Source organism: Leptosomus discolor, chromosome 7, assembly GCF_034619465.1.
Source record: "Leptosomus discolor isolate bLepDis1 chromosome 7, bLepDis1.hap2, whole genome shotgun sequence".
In the NCBI taxonomy this organism is placed as follows: Eukaryota; Metazoa; Chordata; class Aves; order Leptosomiformes; family Leptosomidae; genus Leptosomus; species Leptosomus discolor.
The window spans coordinates 7,793,496-7,817,163 of NC_141397.1; the positions used below are offsets into that span (position 1 = coordinate 7,793,496).

General features: G+C 39.5%; 1 protein-coding gene across 2 annotated transcripts in view; it reads left to right on the top strand.

Annotated features, from left to right (window-relative positions):
• ITGB8 (integrin subunit beta 8) overlaps positions 1-23,668 on the top strand; it is a 62,507-nt gene that overhangs the window by 26,113 nt on the left and 12,726 nt on the right. Inside the window, exons 7-14 of one of the 2 annotated variants that reach the window (XM_086468102.1) lie at positions 3,636-3,731; positions 3,826-3,915; positions 6,496-6,630; positions 9,587-9,992; positions 12,464-12,689; positions 14,291-14,394; positions 15,498-15,661; positions 23,043-23,168. In XM_086468102.1, the coding sequence (XP_086324228.1) occupies positions 3,636-3,731; positions 3,826-3,915; positions 6,496-6,630; positions 9,587-9,992; positions 12,464-12,689; positions 14,291-14,394; positions 15,498-15,661; positions 23,043-23,168 (1,347 nt within the window). Of the gene's footprint in view, positions 1-3,635; positions 3,732-3,825; positions 3,916-6,495; positions 6,631-9,586; positions 9,993-12,463; positions 12,690-14,290; positions 14,395-15,497; positions 15,662-15,753; positions 15,877-23,042; positions 23,169-23,668 lie in introns of those variants that run through there. The other variant, XM_086468103.1, reaches the window with a different exon arrangement.

Below are 23,668 nucleotides of genomic sequence, written 5' to 3' on the forward strand. Positions count from 1 at the left end.
TTTTGCTCTGCTTATTAAACAATTGCTGAAGGTACAAATCTTTTTCTGGTGTTCAGGATTCCTTTGGTAATAAAGATATTGTCTGTTTCAGAAAAAAAAAACCACCCTATATTCATTTTCTGTTCAACTTGAGAAATTAACTTCTGTTGCAGCTGGAAAACCTCACCAGTATAAAATACAGACAAAATTAATTAATCTCTTTCTAAGCAACTATGCTAGATTGATGGCTGACTGAAGAAAGAGTTTTAACTGATATTTTGGATTCTGGTCTGAAAAATCATGATTTTCCTGTCCGGTATAGAGTAAGAAATCTCCACGATTATTGCTGTTGATGCCTTTTATGAAATGAGGTAGTCTTTTTAGCCACCTATGAAGTTACCTTGAAAGATGCTTAGGTCTACGGTGGCACATCTTGGCCCATGCGTTTTCTGGCTGCTAGTCTATGTTTTTTTTCAACCAGGGGCTAATTCTTGCATGCCCACATGTAACAGTGGGCATGCACTTAGTAATAGATAGGGGTAGAATGGAAATCTTTCTCAGTATTTGATGTTAAATATGGAGTATTATTAGATATTAGATATGAAGTAGATTTAACATGATAATACAATAGTGTCTGTAAGGGTACTGGTTTCCTGCTGTTTTATCTTCTCCATGGTATATGTGATTTTTTCAGTCATAAAGATCCAGAAAGAAGCTTCAAATGACCAAGAAAAATCAGGGGAAAAAAAAAAGAAGACTCTTTGCTATTTAAATGAAATGTCAGGAAACTCTGTCAGCTTTTTGAAAACTGTGTCATATGAAACATATTTTTGCGCTTTTTTCTTTATCAATGCAATTTTGTTGTGCTGTGCTAGATTAAAGAGCCATCTGTAATCACATTGTTTTCCTACTTTGATTCTTAGCTTCTGGTAGTCTTGAGAAGGTTTCATTTTGGCATATTTTTGTTTCCTCCTTGTGCCAGTTAAGAGGACTTTGCTTTATTTATTATATAAGCTTAACCTTTACATCAAAAATGTTTCCTGTTAGTCACTTTTCTGCCTGTTTCTTTCTAACTTTTGCTAAGCAGTCACACAGAGGTCAGCAAAAAAGCATAAGACAGGAAACAAATCTAGTCCATTTTAATTAGATCTGCGCTTAGTTAACTCCCTTTCCAAAATACTTAACATCTGTATTAGTTATCTTCTCAGCTTAACACAGTAGGTTAAAATAATAAAATGAATGATGTAATCGGAACAAGAAAGATGATCTAAAACGAAAGTACATTCGCCTGAGCAATAGTGGGAAGAGATAAGATAAAAATAAATAAAGTACAGCAAGGTTTTCACAGCAAGCAAAGTGAGGCTCCGTGAGTGACCAACAGTTCCTTCTGTTATCTCTTTACGTGCTTAAAATGAAAAAGGCAGTGTGGGTCTGTTGATGCTTTTTTTTAAAAAATTCCTTTCTAATAAAAAGAAAAAATTTCTTTCTGAGCTGAATTGAGACTTTAATGTACTACTAACCAAGCTGGATACTGGTGAGTTAATGCTGACAGGTAGATGAAAGTTCAGCTTTACTTGTAAGCAAACTAGGTAGTTTGGGGATCCAGTCCCTGCATGTCATCTCTTGACTTCAGTAAGCTCCATCTGAATAAGTTTTTGTTTCATGAGGGCTTGGAAACCCATTTCTGATACCTGAGTTCTGCTATTAGTTGCACAGATGTTGAGGGGCCACCCTGCTGGAATTTGGACATGTCTAGTGTCACATGTTAGGGAAGACTGACTTATTTGACCACTATCTCCTGATTCCTCAATACTCCCCCTCATTCACACATTTACGGTGCAGGAGGTATTTGCAGAACATCGGGCTTCACTAACCTGTGTCCTGGGACCACTTGGTGTCTCTGTGATCTGCCAGCCAGTTGCCCATGGCCTGTAGGGTTGTGCAGCCCAATGGAGGCCCCACCACTGTGCTCTATGGACATGGAGAAGGACGGAGGGCTTAGTACTGTGTTGTAGGCTACTGAAACGGCAACAAAGCCACTGCTGCTCCAGTTCACCCGCAACTGCCGTGTAGCGGGAATGCATACTCACTGGATACTCGCGTATGGCACATTCCCCAGCTGGAGCTGGAAGAAGGCCCATTTATTGCTGTGTTACCTACCTTTCATCACTTATCTTAAGGAATACAATCTCTTACAGAAGGGTAGAGAAGTTGAGAGAGGTGTGGACCCTGGCTAAGATCAAACTGCAGCAAGAAACTCCTTTGTTCTTTCTATACGAGGCTCTTTATAATAGTGCAATATGATGGGAAAAGGATTTTGCCCCCTTGTATAACTTTGTCTCAGCTGTCTTGGCATTCAGATTACTGTTAGGAAAGGAGTTAACTTACAGGGTGCCTTGAGTTACAAGTGGCACTCTGAGAAGAAATCAATTATGCAGGGCAACAGAATGTGTTTCTGCAAGAGAGAGACAATATGGGGCAGATGGTGAAAAAGATCAGGAAAAGAAAGATAGCAGAAGTATCGGGAGGAAAGAGATTGAAGGATCTGATGTAAGTGGAGAAGTCTAGGTGAAATCTCTGTAAGGGGAAACACAGGCCAAGGCCCCAGTCACTTCTCCATATTTAGTCATTAATTTTAAGTGTTGAATTTACTTCTTGAGAAGTATTCGCAGATGTATGATAAATAAGTGGTACTTTTCAGATGCAGGTTGTTTTAGAGGACTGGAGCTGGAGGGATCTCGCATAGCTCAGGTGTACAAAGTCCCCTGGCATCACACAGACACCCTTGTGCTTCCCCAGGTCTTAGATGAAGGGATAGCAATGCACCTCTTGTTCTTGAATCCATGTGACATCTCTCAATGAGAGGAGTAAAAGGGCAGGTCAGTGGCACAGGACATGCCGTCATAGGTGCTTCACCAAATAGAGCAATGTCATTACTGGACAGAGGTGTGAAACTCATGCTACCTTCTTCAAGCACAAGCGTGGTTAAGAAAACGTAGCAGGTCATCATTGTGAGGACTGGAGGCATCACTCCTAAGGAAGATCTCGGACATATAGAGGAGGAGAAAGCTGTTAGCCATAAGTGAGATATGTACAGGATACTGGCCTTGCTAGAACATGACCCAGTGGCTGCATTTAGCTGATGTGTCTGATCCTTGTTGCCAAAATACATTTCTGAGAAACAAGCTTTTTTTTTACTTGCCTTGCTGTTCCCAAAAGCACGCCTTATCTCAGTGCCCTCGTGTTGTACTTTCTTCCTGACTTCTGCACAAGAGCCCACCTATCATTCTCAGGAATCTTGTTCTTCTTCTAGGTGGACCGTGGACAACATCATATCCATATTTCTTAAGCATCAGATTCAAACCACCAAAATAGTGCTGTATGAGTGAGTCCTCCTACTGTGCAGCACCCCTGCATAGTTGGCAACAGTCAGATAAACCTGTCACAGTCTGGCTGATGCCCTGATGCTTTTTTTTTTTTCTCACGATCTGTTTATTTGGGTCGTCCCACCTCCTTTTGGATGTAGGCCTAGCATTTCTGTGTACATTCAGAAATAAGGACTGGCGTGGGTTAGGAATCTTGTATTGTGTCATATGTGAAATGTATGTTTTTTCCCTACTAATCCGCAGTCTTCTCTTTTCTGTTGTATTTTGCAGGAGCATCCATCTCTTGGGCAGCTCTCTGAAAAACTGATTGACAATAACATCAATGTTATTTTTGCAGTTCAAGGAAGCCAGTTCCATTGGTATAAAGTAGGTTAGAAACATGATTTCTTCTTCCAATTTTGAAAGCACAATATTTATGTTAGAAATTAAAACTATGCATAAACTGTTGTATTTTTCATAGGACCTGTTACCTCTGTTGCCTGGTACTGTTGCAAGACAGATAGAATCACAAGCAGCAAATCTCAATGATTTGGTGGTAGAAGCCTATCAGGTATGATCAGAGTGACAATGTTGTATGCCATATTTGTACAGGGTTTTTTCACCTTTTATAGCCTGAAGTTGGAATTTCCTGGATCTTGTCTCCTAACTGAAGTCGACAAGGATAAGTTCCTTACTTTTCTGAATGTCCAGGTTGGTGGGTGGCACTGTGTCACGATAGCTCTCAAATTCCCAGGCTGTCAGAATCTCAAAGCCAAGAGCTAGCACTTTTTCTTTTCTAAGGATGCTCCTGCATATGCTGCTTGATTCTCTGCGCCTGTTGCCATGTAACTTCAAAGACATGTCTGCCTTATTTGAATTTTGGCATCTCAGATCTTTGGTTATGGACCAGACACCATTGTCTAGGCACCATAGAAATGCAGAGCAAAAAGATAGTGCAGTATCTAGAGAGTTTTACAGCATAATTCTTAGAAAATGGACAACAGGTGGGAATTTACAAGGAGGTAATTTGACAACAGTGGATATTGTGGAAAGCGGGATTTACACTGCACGAAGCAGTATAATGACTCAGGGTTTTGAGGCATGGCAGCGAAGAAGAGTTTTGATAGGGATTTGGGAAAGAGCAATGGACTCTATCGTGGAGTTCTCAGCTGAAAGTAATAGTCCAGGAAAGAGCATAAAGTAATTTCTCACAAGTGATTGACAGGGAGTAGCAGCTTGAAAGTAGAAACTGGCATCTTGAGAGTGAATGCAAGATAGCCTGCTAAAAGGGGGCACAAACAGCTTTGAAAATGAAGCCAAGCAGTATACATTTGATGTACTGGAGCACAGGGAGCCCGTAGAGCAGCATCAGATGGGTTAGATGGTTGAATGCTGTTAAGGTGTGCAAGTTACACAAACATGGAAGTTCTAAAAGTTGAAAAATCAGTTACAAAGCTATATGCAAGGTATCCACATGTATCACATTATTTTTAATTAGTTGGACATGGGAGGCTGAAATTACTCATTGTACTAGGTTAACCGTCTAAACTGGGCTATTTGCATTCAGCAAATTGTCTATAATGAAGAGCCAAGTCCCATGTCTGTTCCTAGAGTGGGTTTGTGCACATTTTTCTCACTGTCACGTTGGAAACATTGTGCAGAAGGCAAAGGCATTCAGAAGCAGAGGAGGTTAGGAGTAGTCAGATTGCACAGAAGTTCTCACTGATGTTGTACTTTCTCTTACAAAATCGAGAAATCTCATTTTGAATATGGAGGTCTGCAGGAAATTGCTGGCAGAAGATTTTGAAGATCATAATCCTTTCGTATGCTGCTTTTACACTGTGCTCCTAAATTGTATCCAGGTTTTTAGAGCACAGTGCAGGACAAACATTCAAGGAGAGGAAACTAAAATTTCCAAAATAATTATTTAGTTCAATGGAAGATTCTGTGGGACTTTCCTGCTCCAGCCACCCCCAGTTTGCTCTTGCCTTGTTTTCATTTTTTAGGCAGTATCTTCCTTCCCATCCTAAACTTCATTGGATTTGATACTTGGAGATTTTTATCATAGTTTTAGGGGCTTGTAATCTACAAACACCGAGTGAACAGGGCTTGAATGTTTTGCTTTCTTGAAAGCAAAAGTACTTAGATAAGAAAACAAATTTGGTGTTGATGTTCAATGATAGTGGGCCTCTTGCAGTCTTGTTCTAGGCAGGGAAGCCTTAGGCTTAGTTGTGGAAAACCCTGGCTGAAAATCCCTGGCTAGAAAGCCAAAAATGAGTCACTAATTTTCAAAACGTTACTGAGATAAACATATGTTCAGATTCGTGTAATTAAATTTCCTTTTATAGCAATAAGAATATGCCACTAAACTGATTTTTTAAATAGTAATATGCCAGGAATTTTAATAATCTCTCTGTGCCATTTTCAGCTCATTGTACAGAGATTTAATAAATTTTTAGAAGGTCAAGAAGCAATATTCCTTCTTGGAAGGAAGTAGGATTTTAGAGCATGCAGTAAATACAAGTTACAAAGTAGCTAGCTTTTTCATTATTTTGTATTGCAAAAAGCCCTAATGGGAGTCAACCAGTTGTTGGCTTATGTAGCCCTAGCTGACCCTCATAAATCAGTAAGAGTAATCCCAATAGCCTTTCGATCACCCTCAGGTTTGTTCAGAGAAAATCTTTCCAAGACGGATGCAAAACATCAGAAGTTTATAAAGTGTCAAGTCAATGAGGAACCTTTTCTGCTGGATAACAATAGTTGTATGTATGGTTACTGGTTTATTTTACATGTGTGGCTAAAAGGCAGTGTAGTCTCTCAAACAAAAAGCAGTTTTTGTGGCGCACGGTTGTTAGAATAGATTTTCAAATTGCGAAAAATACAGTCTCAAAACCATTACAGAAAAGCTGAAAATGTTTTTATCTGGAAAACGTAATCCTCTTTATCAGAATTACCAGCTCACTGGCTGTGTATATTTGGAATGTAATCGGGTCTTTATATGGGAAACAATGCTTTAATTCATCCCTTTATTCACACAGACAAGCTTCATTTTTAGTCAGACATAGTAGCCGTATTTGGTGGTAGTCACTAATGCACATTATATGTTGAGATGCAATGTAACTAAAACTTAAAACTTGTGTTCTGGTTACAGAAACTAATCTCTGAAGTGAAAATTCAAGTGGATAACCAGATCCAAGGTCTTCATTTCAATATCACTGCAGTCTGTCCTGATGGAAGTAAAAAAACTGGCATGGAAGGATGTAAAAATGTGGGATATAATGAAGAAGTATGTTGATAGTTCTTGTTCTTTGAGGAACTAGAATACTTATATTTCTGTTTTATTGGGCTTCAATGGTGTGAAATCTTCTAGGGATTTACTTAAACTGAAAATGGATTTATGTGATTAATGATCACAGACTCTCTATTATTCTCTGGGTTTATTTTTCCTGAATCTTATTTTAATTCTCACTAATCTTACGGAACTAAGGCTCAAAGCTTTTCCTGAAAGCTAACGTCCATTAGAACTCTCTTGCTTTGTCCTCCACTGCGCACAATGGCCATGTTAATTGTGATGAAATCTGTACATAAAGAGGTTGAAAGATAATGACTGGGTGGAAAAGAATCACTGGAATTTGCATTCCTTGGGTCTGTATTGGATGCCACCTTTCCCTCTCCTTGCTCTAGTAGTCTTCATGCACAATCGTGGTTGTGGAGAATTAGTTTATTTTATAAATCAGATTAATAAAATTATTTATCCTCGTTTGGATTGGTGCCACCTACTGAATGAAACGGATTGTAAAACTGGAGCATCATGCACCACGAAAATGCAGTGGAAGGTGTCTGGCTAATATAAAGAACATGGTTTTCTTCCCAGAACAACTTCTCTGTGCCTTGATATATTTATTTAATTGCTTGGACCAGCAGAGTAATTCATTTAGCTTGCCAGGAAGTCTGTGTTTCTGGAGAGCAGGGTCAAGGAGTTCTTTCCTTCTTGACATGTACATATGTCTCAGCTGGTGTGATTTTACTTGTGTCTGTGTGCAGGAATAGCAAAGGTAGTGTAGATTAAATGTTTGAATCTTAAATATGGTCATTTAGATGTATTTTATGCTTTTTGGAATTTTGTCTGCATGACTTGCTGCTGATTAGCTTCTGCAGTTTAAGGGAGATTTGCTGGTTTTCTTCTTAACTCATCTTTTCTCCAGTGTTGTTCCCTGTGCATGTCATAAGAAATAGGGCTGGAATTTGTTCTGTTTAATGAAAAGAAAAATATTTATATCTGTTTCTTTTTAATAAAAAGCCAAGCCAGTTGATTGTAAAAGATTGCATGTGGTCCTAAACCTCTACTGCTATTGAAAATGAGCCATCCTCAAGAGATTAATTTGTTTTAACCGTAAATCCTCCTTTCAGTATTTGTTTACAGGCAAAATGCTTTTCCTTAATTCTCACATTCCTTTCATTGTCTAATCCTTCTTCCTTCCTTTTCTTACCAAAACACAAAGTGTATTATAGTCTGGAAGAATCCTACAGCCTCTTCAGGGTGCAGAACTAACTTTGGCTATTAGCAAGTATCAGTGTTCACAGTGTTGTAATTATTTAGTCACAATACTATCAATCTTCCTGCTGCTGCGTTCAGACCCACCAAATTTCATTACTCGTACACAAGACGTGATTTGCCCTTCCCTCCCGTCTCCCTGCCATTCCTCCACTACTGTGTTCTACATGAAGATGATGTTTTCTAGTAGGGCTCTGCGTTAAATAAAAAGCACGTTCTGTAGCTGCAGCCTCTCCTCCCCGCGTGATACACACCTGCCACATGAAATAATGACTGCACAGCCACACTTTCGCCCCGTAACCAAAGGGTAGAAGCCTCATGCACAGAGAGTGTGGGCAACCAAGGGGTTATGTGCATAGTGGCACATTTGAGAAACAAGAAGAAGAAAAGCAAAGGGTGAGACAAAGCCTGTGTGCCCCCTCGATACGACATTAAGTGCATGCTTCTGCGTAGCATTCTTCTCCTGTTGTCCGTGTAGGCAGCCGCAGCCCTGCTCATCACAAAGCCACCATTGTCCCCAAGGGCTCGGTTGTTCTCGTGTGGGGGCGCAGCGGGAGGGAGAGACAGTGATGAGAAATGAATGGCCTTAGTCTTTGTGGGTAACTTCAACCTCATATGTAATCAGTTTCTAAGGTTTTCTCTATTATTTTATTTGAAAATCTTTGTTCTTTGGTGGTAAAGTGTAAAGGTATTTGATTCTCTTGGGCTCTTTTCTCACTTTTTCCTCTTGGTTATATTTTTCCTGTGAGGAGGCAAGGAAGAGTTGTTTTCTGTCAGCAGGCTGAACAGCCTTAGTGAGATTACCCTGTCAGAAGTCTACCAGTCAGAAAAACCCCAAAACCAATGGTGAAATACAAGGTTGCTATCCAGTGGAAGTATCACACATGTCAAAGCTGTGAAAGAGTTTTGGTAGTGATTGATGCAAACTCTATGACAGTCACCTAAGCACCAAAATGATCGAGTGCCAGGACTCTGGAAAGCCACAGGGGCTTCTACTGCAGTGGGCATTACTGGGGTGAGGACCTGGAGCATGGTGGTGATGGCCATGATGCAGCCAGGAGCTAGGCGCTGGGTCCACTCTGAAGCAGCACTTGGTCTGCCCAGAACCACAGCAAGACTCTCTTGCTCCATCCCTATTGTAAAAATTGGGAAAAATAAGCTGCTATGAAGATGTGAGCCATTTCTGTGTTTTAGTAGGAGTAGATAGGGCCATCCGAAAAACCTGTGTGGTTTCTATTTGCACAGACTATTTCTGCAGCCAGAACATTCATTATAGGTTCTTTGATGAAAAGCATCTCTGTTTCTGTTTGTGTCTTGTCTTGCTCAATCTAGTCCCAATTCTCATCTGTAATATGTGACAGAATGTACACATTAAATAATAACAGGAGGATGATGATGGTAATTCTATTGCTATTTAACTTGTATTAAACTTGTCTTTTGCAACTATGCTTTCTTAACATGAGAAGTAGACTGCTGTCAGTCTTCTATTGTTAGGATTTTAATTGTATTTGTGATGCCTGTCATTACTAATATATTACATTTGACAAACAACCACTGTGTATTTTGTTATCATTAGCTAGTGCCCATTCGTATACAATATAAGATGCTGCTTTATTTCTGTGTTAAAAAAAATTTAAGCGATTTTTTCAAAAATAATGATAATGGAAAATCTGTCTTTCCTTCTTAGGTACTTTTCAACGTATCAGTTACGATGAAAGGATGTGATACAACTGGAGGAAGAAAATACGCGATACTTAAGCCTATTGGTTTCAATGAAACCACCATCGTGAACGTGCAGAAAAGCTGTGCCTGTCAGTATGGAGACAGTGCAAGGCACAAAAGAGTATGGGCTGATGAAACTTTTTCTGATGGCAGACAGTCCCATTGCAGTGGCAATAACTGTAGCTCTAATAGAGATACGCTTCATTCTGAGAGGTGCAGACAACACCGGGACCAGCCCATCTGCAGTGGCCGAGGAAATTGCATAGATGGAAAATGTTTCTGCTACAAAAACAAGCTGGGCAAGGTGTATGGCAAGTACTGTGAAATGGATGATTTTTCCTGCCCGTATCACCAGGGAAACTTGTGTTCTGGTAAGCTGCAGTGGTTTTGTCTGTATTTTGGTTTTTGTTTTGTTTTCTGAGGCTTATATATATGATGCAGCTGAAAACAATGATATAAGGCTGTCAAGTACAAGAATTGTGCGTGAAGAATTAGTGTGTGAAATGTCCTGAACAGCCTGGTAGGAATTCGTGCTCCTGAGCTTCCTTCACCACAGAGGTATGCCCTGTCTTCTGAACTTCAGCACTGCTTTTTAGGGGATTTATTGAGTTTTTTCTAAGTTTAGCTATTTTAAGATTTAAATCTCAAACTTCTTCAGAAATAATGATACCAATATCTTGGATAAAACAATGACATTGTTCCAGAAAGTAAGTTGATACCATTCAGTCTAATGGGAATATGAGATACTAAGATATTAGGAAGAAATCATAACTTCCAGATGTGGCTCTGATTTTCTAACACCCTAAATCAGCCTTGTGAGAGATACAGTGACACTTGATTTCAAATACTGATATGTATGGTAACACTGTTCAGAACACCTGCTCCAAAAAAGGAGAGTGTCAGTGAAACATAAACAGGGAGACTTGATAGAAGTTCTTATTCTTTTTGTGGCCTACTTCATATTTTCTAAAGGAAGCATGCAAATGAAAATTGCGTATGAACAAAATACAGAATAGGTGCTTTTAGGTTGGTGTAATTAAGGAAAAATGGGTTTGAGTCAGTATCATTACTGTATCTCTACCAGAGTTTTTTTTCCCCTCAGAAGTAATGAAATATTTTAAAATCTGTACTGCTGTCCTGCATCCTTTCATTTCACTGTATACTGAGCAATGAGTCAATTGAAGGACCAATTTTTTGAACCACAGTTGGCTAAATTGAGAGTAACACTATGGACTTTAATAAAGTTATTTTGGTTTTGCTCTGCTGGTGACTGTGAACTTTACATAAAATGGAGAGAAATAACGCTACCTAATTCTTTAAATACTTCATTCCGACACAAAGAATTACGGTTCATCTTCTCACTCTTTTTCCCAACCCACTTCGCAAGTTTACTGTTTCTTAACCATAAGCAGAGCTTTCAAACTTAGAAGCTCCTAAAGCCTGAGATGTGGTGCCCCAGTCGGCAGAGGAGACGGGGAGACTTTTGTCTAAGAGGTGTTGGAGACTGTCACCTCTGATGGAGTCCTGCCCTAGGGTACCCCAAGGGGAACCTGATGCCCAGGGCCGTGGCTGAGCAGTGTGCCTCTTCGTGGGATGTTTTCCAGTGCAGAGCCTTGCTCTGATATGTCCTATGTTGCCTTTCCCCCCTCCATTTTGCACAGCCCAGACAAAAAAGTGGAGCCCCCCCCCTTTTAGGGGATCCTGTCTGTTAGGTGGGACCATCTCCCTGCAGCTGCTCTGTGGATCCCTGGAACACAAGAAAGGCCATGGCAGTTTGTGTGAAACTTAGGTACTGCTGAGCCATAGTTGAGGAGACCTCATGAGATTTGCTAGACCTGTCTGTGCTTTAATGCGGTCTCTATTTCTGTATTTCCTAGAGGTGCTCTCACTGGCTGTAAGAATGTGGCTAAACATTACCAGCATGTCAGTTGTGCACCTGCCTAAATGTGCTGCAACGTGGAAAACATACAGATTTTGCCCTAAAGCTCTCACTGCTTTGCCTGGAAACTTGTAAAAGCCACCAGAGGTTCGTCATAGTCTTTGAATCCTTGAGGCTGTGCATTTTAAGTTCTTATTGAACAACCTACAGTTCGTAAGCGCAGCATAACCACCTGTCCAGCTCAGTCATTTGTCATTTAGAAAGGCAGAAAAGCAGTGCTGTCATGCAGGGAAAAGAAAAAGGAAAAGAGAAAGAAAAAGAAAAAGAAAAAGAAAAAAAAGAAAAGGAAAAAGAAAAAGAAAAAGAAAAACAGAAAGAGAAAGAAGAAAAAGAAAAAGAAAAAGAGAAAGAGAAAGAAAAAGAGAAAGAGAAAGAAAAAGAGAAGAGAAGAGAAGAGAAGAGAAGAGAAGAGAAGAGAAGAGAAGAGAAGAGAAGAGAAGAGAAGAGAAGAGAAGAGAAGAGAAGAGAAGAGAAGAGAAGAGAAGAGAAGAGAAGAGACCTGTCATGATACTCCTTCCTCCACTGAATCTTGCTCTTTATTTGAATTGAACGCTTTCTTGTTAAAGAGAAGTTTTAGTTTGACTGAAGACTGTTTCCCTGATTGTGTGTAATTTTTAATCCCCACTGCTTTGATCCAAGGCAACAGGGAAAAATTCTAGTAAAAGGCTTTAGGATGACATCAAGGTAACAGCTTTTCTACAACTTAATCACAAAGAGCAGCCATAAATATGTATCATGATGGTAATTTCAGCCCAAATTGTTAAATTAAAAACTAACTATCAAGCCAAGGTCTAAATCAGCTCTGTTTAATGTAAAGCACCAGCAGTACAAACATATGCATATAAAAATTGACTTTCTGTGTTTTCATGAAAGCGTATGACTCAAGACTATCTGATGTCGTAGGTAATGGTGAATGTGAAGATGGTAAATGCAAATGCTTTGCTGGCTGGGAAGGTGACCGTTGCCAGTGCTCGTTACAATCAGCAAAGCGCTGCCTGAATTCAAAGGGCCAGATTTGCAGTGGAAGAGGAAAATGCGTTTGTGGAAAGTGTGAGTGCACAGATCCAAGAAGCTTTGGCCGTTTGTGTGAATATTGCCCTACTTGTAACAAAGCCTGTGAAGAAAACTGGTATGTTTCTTGTGATAGACTTGACTTTTTAACTGTGTAGCGTTGAAACAGAAACATTTCTGCTTAGCTGGATGTGTGCTATATTTCTTAGATATTTAGACTGTAGGAAATTGAAACAATTCATACTTGAGACTTTTCTCTATGTAGCTGAGGAGTTCACACTGGCAATTAAGAGAATTGCATGTCTGTATCTGTGTTCACCAGTCTGTGTCCAACTTTCAGCTTTCTGAAATCAAAGGAGGTGTATCCTATGAGTATCATTTTTTCATACATTTATTAAAAGATGGTTCTTCATATGAAATCTTCAGGGTAGGAAATAAAGCCCCTAAATTCGGAGTTTTAAAAATGGACAGTAGATTCTACTCTTGAATCCCACCAAGTCCAATAATATTCTCCAAATTTGTTTTTGCACACTGCTTGTGCTTCTCAGCTGAAAGAGAAGCGCATTCTCATTGCCATTGGTCAGCAGAGCAGAGCTGGTCTTCCCCAGGGAACAACATTCTCCATTACTCAGTTTTAAACCCCTTAGCCTTTGCCATGCTAGTTTTAAAGCATGTCATTTTCCCTTACCCATGTAAAGGAGGGGACAATGTGGAGGATGAAATGAGCAGCCCAAGGAGGAGAGAAGCTAGGCCAGGTTTTCAGTGGCGCACTGGGTGGTGCTGGCTTAAAGACTCAATTAAACCTGATCCTGGGGCACGGCTCTTCTCTGCCCTCTCGTCACCCATGTAATGTTCTGCATCCCACTGTGGCTGAGAGGGTGAGAGATCAGCCTTCCGTTGCAAAGGGAGTTGTGATTAAAACACAATTGTTGTTTATTTGTATTCACTTGAATTATAGCTCCTCTGGTGAATACGCTGGACAGCCAAGCTGGGCCGTGTCTGAAAAAGAGCCTGCCGAGCCTTCGCTAGATAGAATGCAGGTAGCCTTGCTGGCTTACCCTTGTCCAAAGCTGCCGTGAAATGTGTGGCTTTAATGAATTCAGGAGCTGGCATAGCTTTGTTAAAAATTCAGTTGGGGCTGTTTCAGGATCACTTGTGATGTCCATCTTCTGCAGGGCTGTACAGTGAAGACGGTAAGACTGACAGCGCTGCCTCCCACGGTGCTGCTGACCCTCTGAACTGCCCAGCAGTGGGAACGTCGGTGGCTTTGTCTTAACATCGCATCCGAAAATTACTCACAAAGCTGTGTTTCCTCCACCTATCTCTGCCCTTCAGTTCCAGCGTGCATCCTAATGAGACTGATAGAGAAGGAAAGACTAGGACTGAACTGGAGGCTGATAGCTGCAGAAAGGCTGCTGGAACCTTAGCTACACTCCCTGAAACACTCACATCACAAAGTGCAGAGCAGGGGCCGGATGAAGGTGGCTCGAAGCCAAAGACGTGTTTTACTTTACTGACTAGTTGGTTCTGAGAAGCATCACAGGGATAAAATGCTGAGAGAGGCATCACATTTCAGAAAAAAATAAATAAATGTCGCAATGTTTTTACTAACAACAGGAAAAGAATTATGTGCAAGCGATACGTCAGACTGTTGATACAATCTCTTTAAGGGGAGTGCAGAGAAAGGCATAAGTTTTTCATTACATTTTTACTTTACAGGAATTGTGTTCAGTGCCATCATTCTAACAACGCATCTCAAGCAAAACTTGACCACTGCGCAACCTCATGCACTTACCTGCTGCATTATATTGACCAAACTTCAGGTATGTGACATTTTCTAGGTAACTTTAATAAGAGATGAAAATCTGTTGGGATTACTAATCAAACTCACTGCTGTTACAATGTCTTTCAGAAGCGTGTCGTTTTATTACAATAACAAAGAAAGAAAGCAGGAAAAAGAGAAAAATCACTCATAGCTTCAGGGAAAGTAAAAGGCAAATAACAGGAAATGTGATTGGCAAGCATTGCTAAATCAGATTTCCCAGCTCCTTGAGAAGTCACATCCAATAATCCTGCCTGAGCAATGCTTAAAGAAATATTTATAAAAATTGTTATGGCATCTGTATGTTTTATTACTTTGGATATGCTTACATTATTTGACATTACCAGAAACGAGGAAGAATGAAGCAGAATGCTTACCTCACGTTCAGTAATATTTAAATATTCCTGTCAAGTATAAAAAACTGCACAATTTTGAGGCAGTGGAAGAATAAAATTTTTTTAAATAAAATCTCATAAACCTCAATCAGTCCAAGCTGCGACAAAAATGCAGGTAAATGGTTACATTTTGTCACTTCACTTTTTTGTGCATCTTTTTACCTTACAGTTGTCCAGAAATGACAAAACTAACTGTGAATACTTTTCTCATAAATTTAGTATTAATTAAGGGAAGCTCACTGTGTGAGAAAGGTCTACCAGTGAGAATTCAAGGATTCAATAAACCACGTTTTCTTTCATATTTCGCCAATGATCTGCACTCTGATCTTGTGAAGATTAAACTGTCTTGGCTCCATACGTCTCTAACACTTCATCCTCTCTATTTCAGCTATAAACTCACCGGCTTACAGAGAGTTTACGGTGGCCAACACAATTAAGCCTGAGTCTTAGTTCTGTAGGTTAAAGGAATAATAGTTTCACCATGTTTCTACAGTGGATCTTAATCGGAATTGCCTTTCTTGATATGCCCCGCTTTAAAAGCTCGCTTATGTCAACTTTCCCCCGTAACTTCCCGTATTTTTCCTTAACTTTTATCAGGCTCGTGTTACATTTATGCAACATGACTGTGCAGTGGTAGATACACCTGTGTTTGAGGGATGTGCCAGTTCCGTACGTTAGGCTTTACACTTGTGTTTTCCTTTTGTTGCAGAATGTTTCTCTGGACGAAGCTACTTTAGAGTCTTTTCCATTATCTTTATAGTTACCTTTCTGATCGGGTTGCTTGTTGTCCTTATCATCAGGCAGATAATTCTGCAGGGGAGTAGCAATAAAGTTAAATCTTCAGCTGATTACAGAGTATCTGCAACAAAGAAGGTAATTGATTTCAGAGCCATCGTATTCAGTAATCTTTTTCTTGCATATAAAGTTAGCTAATTGTTGATAAAAATTGTATCTTCTCCTTCAAGGATAAGATGTTTTTGCCTACTGTTTGTACAAGAACAGTAACATACAGACGTGACAAACCAGAGGAAATAAATATCGACATCAGCAAGTTACGATTAAATGAAACTTTCAAGTGTGAATTCTGAAGACAGTGTGTTTTCTGCAAATACCTATTTCCATCATGCTCGACTTTTAAAAAGTTACCTTGTGTACTCTGTTGGAGCCTTGACTGTTCCTGTATGGTTTTGTGTCCTGCATTTTGTTAAATACTGTAACAAAGTGACATGTAAGCATATTCACATAATGTGACTATGTTTGAAACTATAGCTGCTGTATTTTTTTTTTTTTTTTGAAAGAGAAATGTGCGTTACTACTGTTCAGGAACATTAGTGTTGATGTAGCACTTTAGCATAATCTAATTTATTTAGTTATGGCCTAGAATGTAGATATGAACCGGTCTGACAAAGCACTGATCTCACTCTACATGTAGCTAGTACTGATGTGCTCTGTGGGAATGGACAAAAGCTGTGACTGAAATATTAACATTGCTGTATATTATAGCAATAGATGAAACTATTCCAATGCTCTTAAATAGAGTAAATGGTACTTTTATAGTTCTCTCAGTTGACAGATTCCACTGATTTGTCTGGTTTAGCCTCTTAGCTTTTCCTCTCCTTAATAAAAATGACTGGATTAAACGAGTGCTTAGTTACTGGTGTGGGTGTGTAGTTGTGTGTGTATACAAACACACATGCGTGCTCACACACAGAGGTAAATTATATATATAGTTTTTTATGTGTATGATGTCGCTTAAAGATAATTTATATCTGATAAAGAGTAATTTTTAGCTTTTTTACTTGTTTCAACATAAAAACTTTTATACAAATTTTATGGTATTTGGAAACTGAGTGGCTACAGAAAACGAGAGGGTTCCTCTGTCCAGCAGCATAGTCTACAGGATGATCACTGCTGGCTGACTTCACCTTTGGAGTCAGCAGCATCAACCCCATTGCAAGCAGATAAATTGCACCAGAGCTGTGTTTGGTTTGCTAGCTACATGTCAGTGTTTTGCCAAATAAGGGCTTTGTTCTTTTTGTATGATGTCATACAATAGACATAAGTCTGATTTTACACACGTGATCTTTTTTCTGCGTAAATTAGTTGACAGGATTAGGGTTTTTGAATTCTTATGTAACCACTTCAATGTTTGTGACTGCGCATTGAGAAATGTGTCCAGTGTGACGTGAAAAAGAGCCTTTAGTTTGGAAGAAGGTGAGGAAAACAGGAGTCTTTTTCTCAAGAGAACACATTAATTGACTTGATAAATGTGGTATCAAATTCTGCCTTCAGAAATGGGCAAAACTCTTCTAAACACAGTGGGACCAATATAAGCTTATCTGAGAGCAGAATTTGAGCTACAAGGTCAAGCAGAAACATTTTCTTACCCCTGAAACCGACTATAGTGGTAGAAGACGTGTTATTGCTATGTGCTAGTTGGAAGAGTCAGCCAACAGTCTGTTTTACTAACTATGCTGCCAAAACCCCTATGAAAATCTGATCAACCTCTAATGCACTAAAATCTTGCTGGCAAAAAGAAAAATCATCTCAGAAGACAGCACCCAGTGTATCATTTTAGCAACATTACTTACTGTTAGTAAATATTGGTCTGTACTTGTCATAGGTAAGAGTTACAAAACAAAGCAGGACCTCTTTTATGCAGTTTTTAGAAATTAGTATGTATTCATTTTTCCTATTGTCTGTTTCTTCTGTAAATTCACATTGAAATCTGAGGAGTATACATGTGAAAGGAAGGCAGGATGCAGAACAAATAATGACTGTGATGTGACTGTTCATAGTTTCTTGTGTCATGGATCAAGTGGGATTGAGAAAAACAGTATAGAGAGAATGGGCTTTCCATTAAATTGTCGTAAAAGCTTTAGATTTTAGGGTTTGCTTTTTAAAAAAATGTAAACTGTTTCTAAAGTAGTCTTGAGAGTAGTCCCTGGGCTTTTTACCATACAGGTAAAAGTGTCTCATTTAAAGAAAAGGGGGGTTTCATACAGTGACCCTGATTTTAGTGATAGCTCAGTTGTAATATCTTAGTTACAGATTAATTCTGTAATCTCTCAAGGATACCTTAAGCTTTCATTTTCTTTTAAAATATGCAGAATCATTTTCCTCCTACGTAAACTAACAGATTCCAAACAATTGATTTCAGTGGAATAAAGAGAAAAGATTGACAAGTTTTACCTGCTGTTGTCCTTGTCACAATTCATTAATATTTTTAAGTAAGTAGGAAACAAGGTCTCTGGTCTGTTTCACTTAAAAAAACAAACAAACAAACAAACAAACAAACCTAAAAGTTAAGTGGAGAATATCTGACTATGTAACAAAAGATGTGGTTATGTTTTTTAAACAGTGCAGTTGTTTTTTTTTTACAAAAAAAAGATTGCTCAGAATACTATTTCCCATCATGATCTTTAAAGCATTTACTGAAGTGATAGCTAATGTTTTCTCTTTAGAAATTATTTTTCACTGTTAGAGGGAGTTAAATTATGTGGGATGGGGACAATGGAGCTGAGTTCTTTGTGGAAGAAAGATTTGAGCTGTCACACCCATCTTCCAGACACATCACGCTGCTACTACTTTTCTTCTGTGGTCCTTAGTTGGCATTGCCGTGCTGCTGCGAAGGGGCACGGCCAGTATTTCCCCATCAGACACCTGCCTGAATGTTTAAAATGCTCTGGTCAAATAGAGCAGGCTCACAGGATAATTTGCACTGTAAGCAGCTTGCTGTCCTGAGGTTAAAAAAAGTATATTAAAAAAAAAAAAAAGTGGGTTTTTTTTTAAAAAAAAAAAAAGCTTTTCTTGCATCCCCCTCATGGTTTTGCTGTATGGTGGAGGAGGCTGGTGAAAAAGAATAAGCTGCTGCTAATGTGACAGGTCAAGGCTTTTAGAAGGCCCGTGGGGAGCTTATACAGAGCAGGATCCTTGGAAGGAGGCTTTGTTTCTAGGGATGGAATCTATCCATGAGAAACTCTGGCTTTGCTTGGTACTTGTTTCCCTCTGCCTTTGACCATGTTTTTCAGAAGAGCTGCTGCAGGAGATGAATAGCCCAACAAAAGCCTCACTATTTAGGGAGCTGTGTTCCCTCAGCACATGACCTTAAATGAGAAAGCAGCCTGTAATTCACAAGGAATTTCCTCAGCAATTGCAGAAGGACTCTGCTTCCTATAGTGCTTAATATGGGAGATATTAAAGTCAAATTAGTTCATATTAGTTTTCAATGTATTGTGCATCAAAGATGCTCGTAAAAATAGGGGAAAAAATATCTAGCCTCAGAATAGAATGTTCCAAACTTCTTAAATAAAACTTCTTATACTAGGCTTCTTCAAAAAATTAAAAAAAAAGTCAGATAATTCAACTGCCTGCCTATACCCAGAGATATACTGGCAGATACTGTTGCATCTCATCATTGGTTTTGGGAGTTGTTTTTAGATTTGCTCCCACAAACAGAGCATGTACGTGACTTTTCACAGCAGATCTGTTAATGTTAAAAAATCCGTACGTATAATTTTCAAATTCTTATCCCACATTTTTTACCTTTAACTGGTTATTTCTCTAACATTTCAGAAGTTACATGTTTATGCAATTAAAAAGCATGTATTTTACTTCAGATTTTTTTAAAGACCCTAAAATGAAGAAATACTGTGAATTGATTATTTCTGAGCATCACGAGTACGTTAATAGCATTGCTACAGAAGCGTGTGGGAAAATAGCTGTTTCATCCAGAAAACGTGCACATGGTATGCGAGGAATTTTCATTGTGCCCAGCTGAAATTCCCTTACGTTCGCAAGGGATGTTGAAAGTGAACCTTAAAAAGGAAGGACATTTGTGTAGGCATAGTTTACATTTTATCCATTATTTTCAACTGGATTTATTTTTTCCTCTCTATGGTGTCATGAAAACCTGCTATGTAAAGTATTCTTCAGACCGCGATGGAAAAAAATTATTTTCCCAGTCTGGCCATATATAATATTTGTTTCCTGCTCAGTGTGCATACCTACATGTACGTGTGTTGCAAACTGTGGGAGTGAACGTCTGAAGTGGCTTCAAGCAACCCTTAGTCCTAAAGAAGCCGTAAGGCCTAGTGATGCCCAAGGCAGAGAGGCGCAAGGGCACTGCTGCCCCGGCAGGGACTTGAAGAGAGACAGCAGCCTCAGCAGGCACGACGCGTCCTACAGTTGCCCACAGCATCCCTACGGAGCTGGTGCTGTGAGACCACACATCTCCATTTGTCAGGGCAAGAAGTCTCGTCAAAGTAGGTTGGCTGGGCAGAGGTGGTGCGGTTCCTGCCCTAGGCACTTGGCCACACGCTGTCCTCAGCACCGCAGGCTTCTCGCATCATCACTCATCCAAAACTCCTCGCACATAGCCCAGCAAGGGACCGTACTCTAAACTTGGATGCTGCAGACATCCATGAAAGCTTCTGGGAAGTCTTTGGGCATTGGCCCGTTGACTTCCCACCAGCCGCAGGATCTCCACCAGCCAGCCTTGAGGAATGTAACCTGGAGCTGGGAGAGGGCACTTCTAGAGGCATTTGGGCTGAGTCAGTGCTGGGCGACACTTACTCTGCTCTGACTAGGGGCGAAGCGTAGTGCCAGTGTTCTGGCTGTCCATTTGCGAGAGAGGGGAGAGATTTGTTTGCTGAGCAGAGATGGAGCAGTAGTTAAGAAGAACACTACTTTTTAACGATGATCTTGACGCTGCTCCAATGCACAGACGTCCCATGCATTCTTAGAGAATTGAAATTCATGGAGAGGGAAAAAAGGTTAAAATTAGCCAGCGTGAATGCATTTCTATAGTGAGCCAAATCAGTGGGGTTTTACTCGGTGTAAGCCAGCTCAGAATGGTTTGTCTTTCTGGGGGGGAAAAAAAAAGAAAACCCCTAAAATTAGTAGATTCTTAAGCTTCAGAAATGCTGCTCTGGATTGCTTGTTCTCTTTGTTTTCTTTTCTGCACACACTCTTAAAAAAAGGTACCTACTTATTAAAAAAAAAAAAGTTAAATGTCTGTATTTGTTAAAATAATGGCTTCTACCCAAGTCCTAACATTTCATCCTGATACCTGCATTGTGTTTGGGCTGTTTCAGTTATATTTTGAAGGGAGATGTTGAAAGATGAAAGATTCTTTTGGGAAGGCTTTAGTGTTGGATGAATTCACTGTGCTAATATCTTCTTCACTTTTACCTACTACTGCTTCAAAAAATAAAGCTACTTTAAAGTGTCTTATTTAGCAATGGTGTGACAGCTATTAATAATACTACAGTTTTTAACTTTCTATTTAACATATACTACCTTTTGTAAAAAAAAGTGTATACAGATAAATAATGTTTCTTTAGATTTTATGCATAGAGAATGTTAGTAAGGGAAGAGGTTTTAAATGAATTTATAACTTCTTACTGTTCATTTTACATTTTAAATGATGCTTTTAAATCACTACTTTTGTTTGTCTGGAAATATACTGAATATTTTATTATTTAAAATAGTATACTTTTATAGTTGTTTATTAATTTCGGTTGACTACTAACTTCTATTTTGATATTTATTAATGAGTTGACACTGTAGTATATTGAGATGTTTATTTTTCTATCAATCAATCAGAGCTGTAACAACTATGACATAGCATTATTTTAATGCAACATCATTGTACTTGCTCTCTAAAAAATAAAATCAATATTTAATCCATATGGATTTTTCATATTTTTGGTGTTTAATATGTCTGTGATAAGGAAGAGATGCTCACCTCCTTTTAAGAATATAAAGTACTTTCATTCAGGTGCACAAATGTCTGCAAAGGGAAGTGTTATGATTACAGTCATTTTTAAATGGAAAAATACTGTGTCAGGAGAGATAAAATACAGAGAATACCGTGTTTACCAGATGTAGGCAAACAGAGGAATGCACGTTCAGGGTGAACTTGGAGAAGGTGGGAAGGAACACAACAGCAGTTTGGGGGTGCAGCTGGTTTACCTTGCCCAACCCTACTGAAAGATGAATGAATGCACCAGGAGGTGTCCGCACTTTGTAGGGGACAAGAAGATACTTCTTGTAGAAATATAATCTATAGATTGACAGGTGGTTACGATAGCCTTTCTTCTGCTTTGGTCTGTGTGGGGTAGAGGAGCTGGTTTCCTGGGAATGGGTAAATCTCTCCGCAGGTGCCTCATCTATGCCACTCACCGCAGGCTTAGGTTGCTTTACGAGCGCTGGTGAAAACGCGTCGCTAGGTTGGGAAGGTGACACATGTTCTGTTCTCCGGCAGAATCAGCAAGATTTGCTTTGCACAATGCCATGAAATTTCTCTTGAAAAGGACTTCAGACATGCTGTGTGTAAGGACATTCAGAATTCATGCTGTAGGACCGTGATGCCTCAGTAAGAGAGAGTGGTGGCACTAAGACACCTGACAGACATCAGTGGTCAAACTAGCTGTTCGTGCTTCTAGCATCATCCAGTTTTTGCCTGGGGGATGAGAGAGTGAGCTAGAATCAAGTGACAACTGATATATACTCAGTCATCACGTCACTTAGTGTCCAGGACTTAACAATACAGTAGAAAAATCTGGGGAAAGGTGTGAAGCAAAACTAGAAAGAAAACGAAGTAATTATCACAAGGACAATCTGTTCATCTTTGTGGCTGCTTCTATCAAAGCAAGGAACATAATCCCAGTATATGTCAGATGAGATTGAGGCTCAGAAATTTCCTTTCACAGAGGCTGGAGTCATCAGCCTCCGCTGACGCACAGAGCAAGCACACGCAACCAGTCCTACAACCTGAGAAACACACATTTTCCTTGAAAGCTCTTTATTGGGGGAGCACTAATGTTGTCCCAACGCAGAGTAAACATAAACCTAGCTTTGAATTTCAGACATATAATTTAAGCACACAACTTGAGCTACAGACATAGGGCTTCATTTTGCCAGTTGATAGTAATTTTAAAACTAAGGTTAGTGTTAACACTTAAGTCTCCTGTAGACAGTGATCCTGGCACCAGGCTGTGTTGCATACCCTGTATGTTGTGGAAGGATGGTAAGTCATTTGTATGAAGTCTTTCCTTCTTTCTGTGTCCTGAAATCCAACAATTAAATCATGCCTAGATACCTTAAAATGTCTAGATAATGGCAGATAGGGGTTTTGACACTAGTGGCGTTGCATTCAGCCAATTTTTATTCACATCCATAAAGTTGTCCGTGAGGGCACAGCAGTGCCCTGATTTGGCTCTAAAGTAACGCAACTGCTATTTTGTTACAGATACCGTTGACAAGAAAAAGCCTTGCTGCTCAGTCTCTCCAGAGAGGAAAGAAACCTAAGTTACAGCCTCTAAAGCCGGAGGAGGAAAGAGATCCTGATTTCAGCCACTTTTTTGACACCAGTCATGTAGGTGCATGCTATTACAGAATTTCTCTCCCTGCATGATTCCCTTTGTGGTCGGTGCAGAATTTGATCCAATATAGAGAGAGGGTGGCGTTAGGGACAGTTGGTTTGAGTGAAGATCTGAATATGCATGGTGAAAACCAAAAGGCAATGATCAGAGTTAAGAATAAAAATTTTGTTAACAGACTGATTTTAACTAGTAAGGAGTTAATCTGAAAAGTGTTGTGGTGGTTTCTTCTGCTTTCAGGTCTACAACAAAGACAAGAACCTTGGAAATACACTCCTGCTGCCCTGGGTTTAAAAGCAAACAGTCTAAATGTATTGTATGAATTAAATAAAAAATCTAGTTTTACAGAAACCCAAATGGTCTGAAGCTGTGTTTAGAGCACAGGTACTGTCAGTGCAGTGCAGGGGCTCCTGGCTGCTCATCTTCTGCTTAGGAGTCTTGGAGTGGTCCAAGTTGGGTTAGACTGTACAGAATTCACGTTACCCAGATATAGACT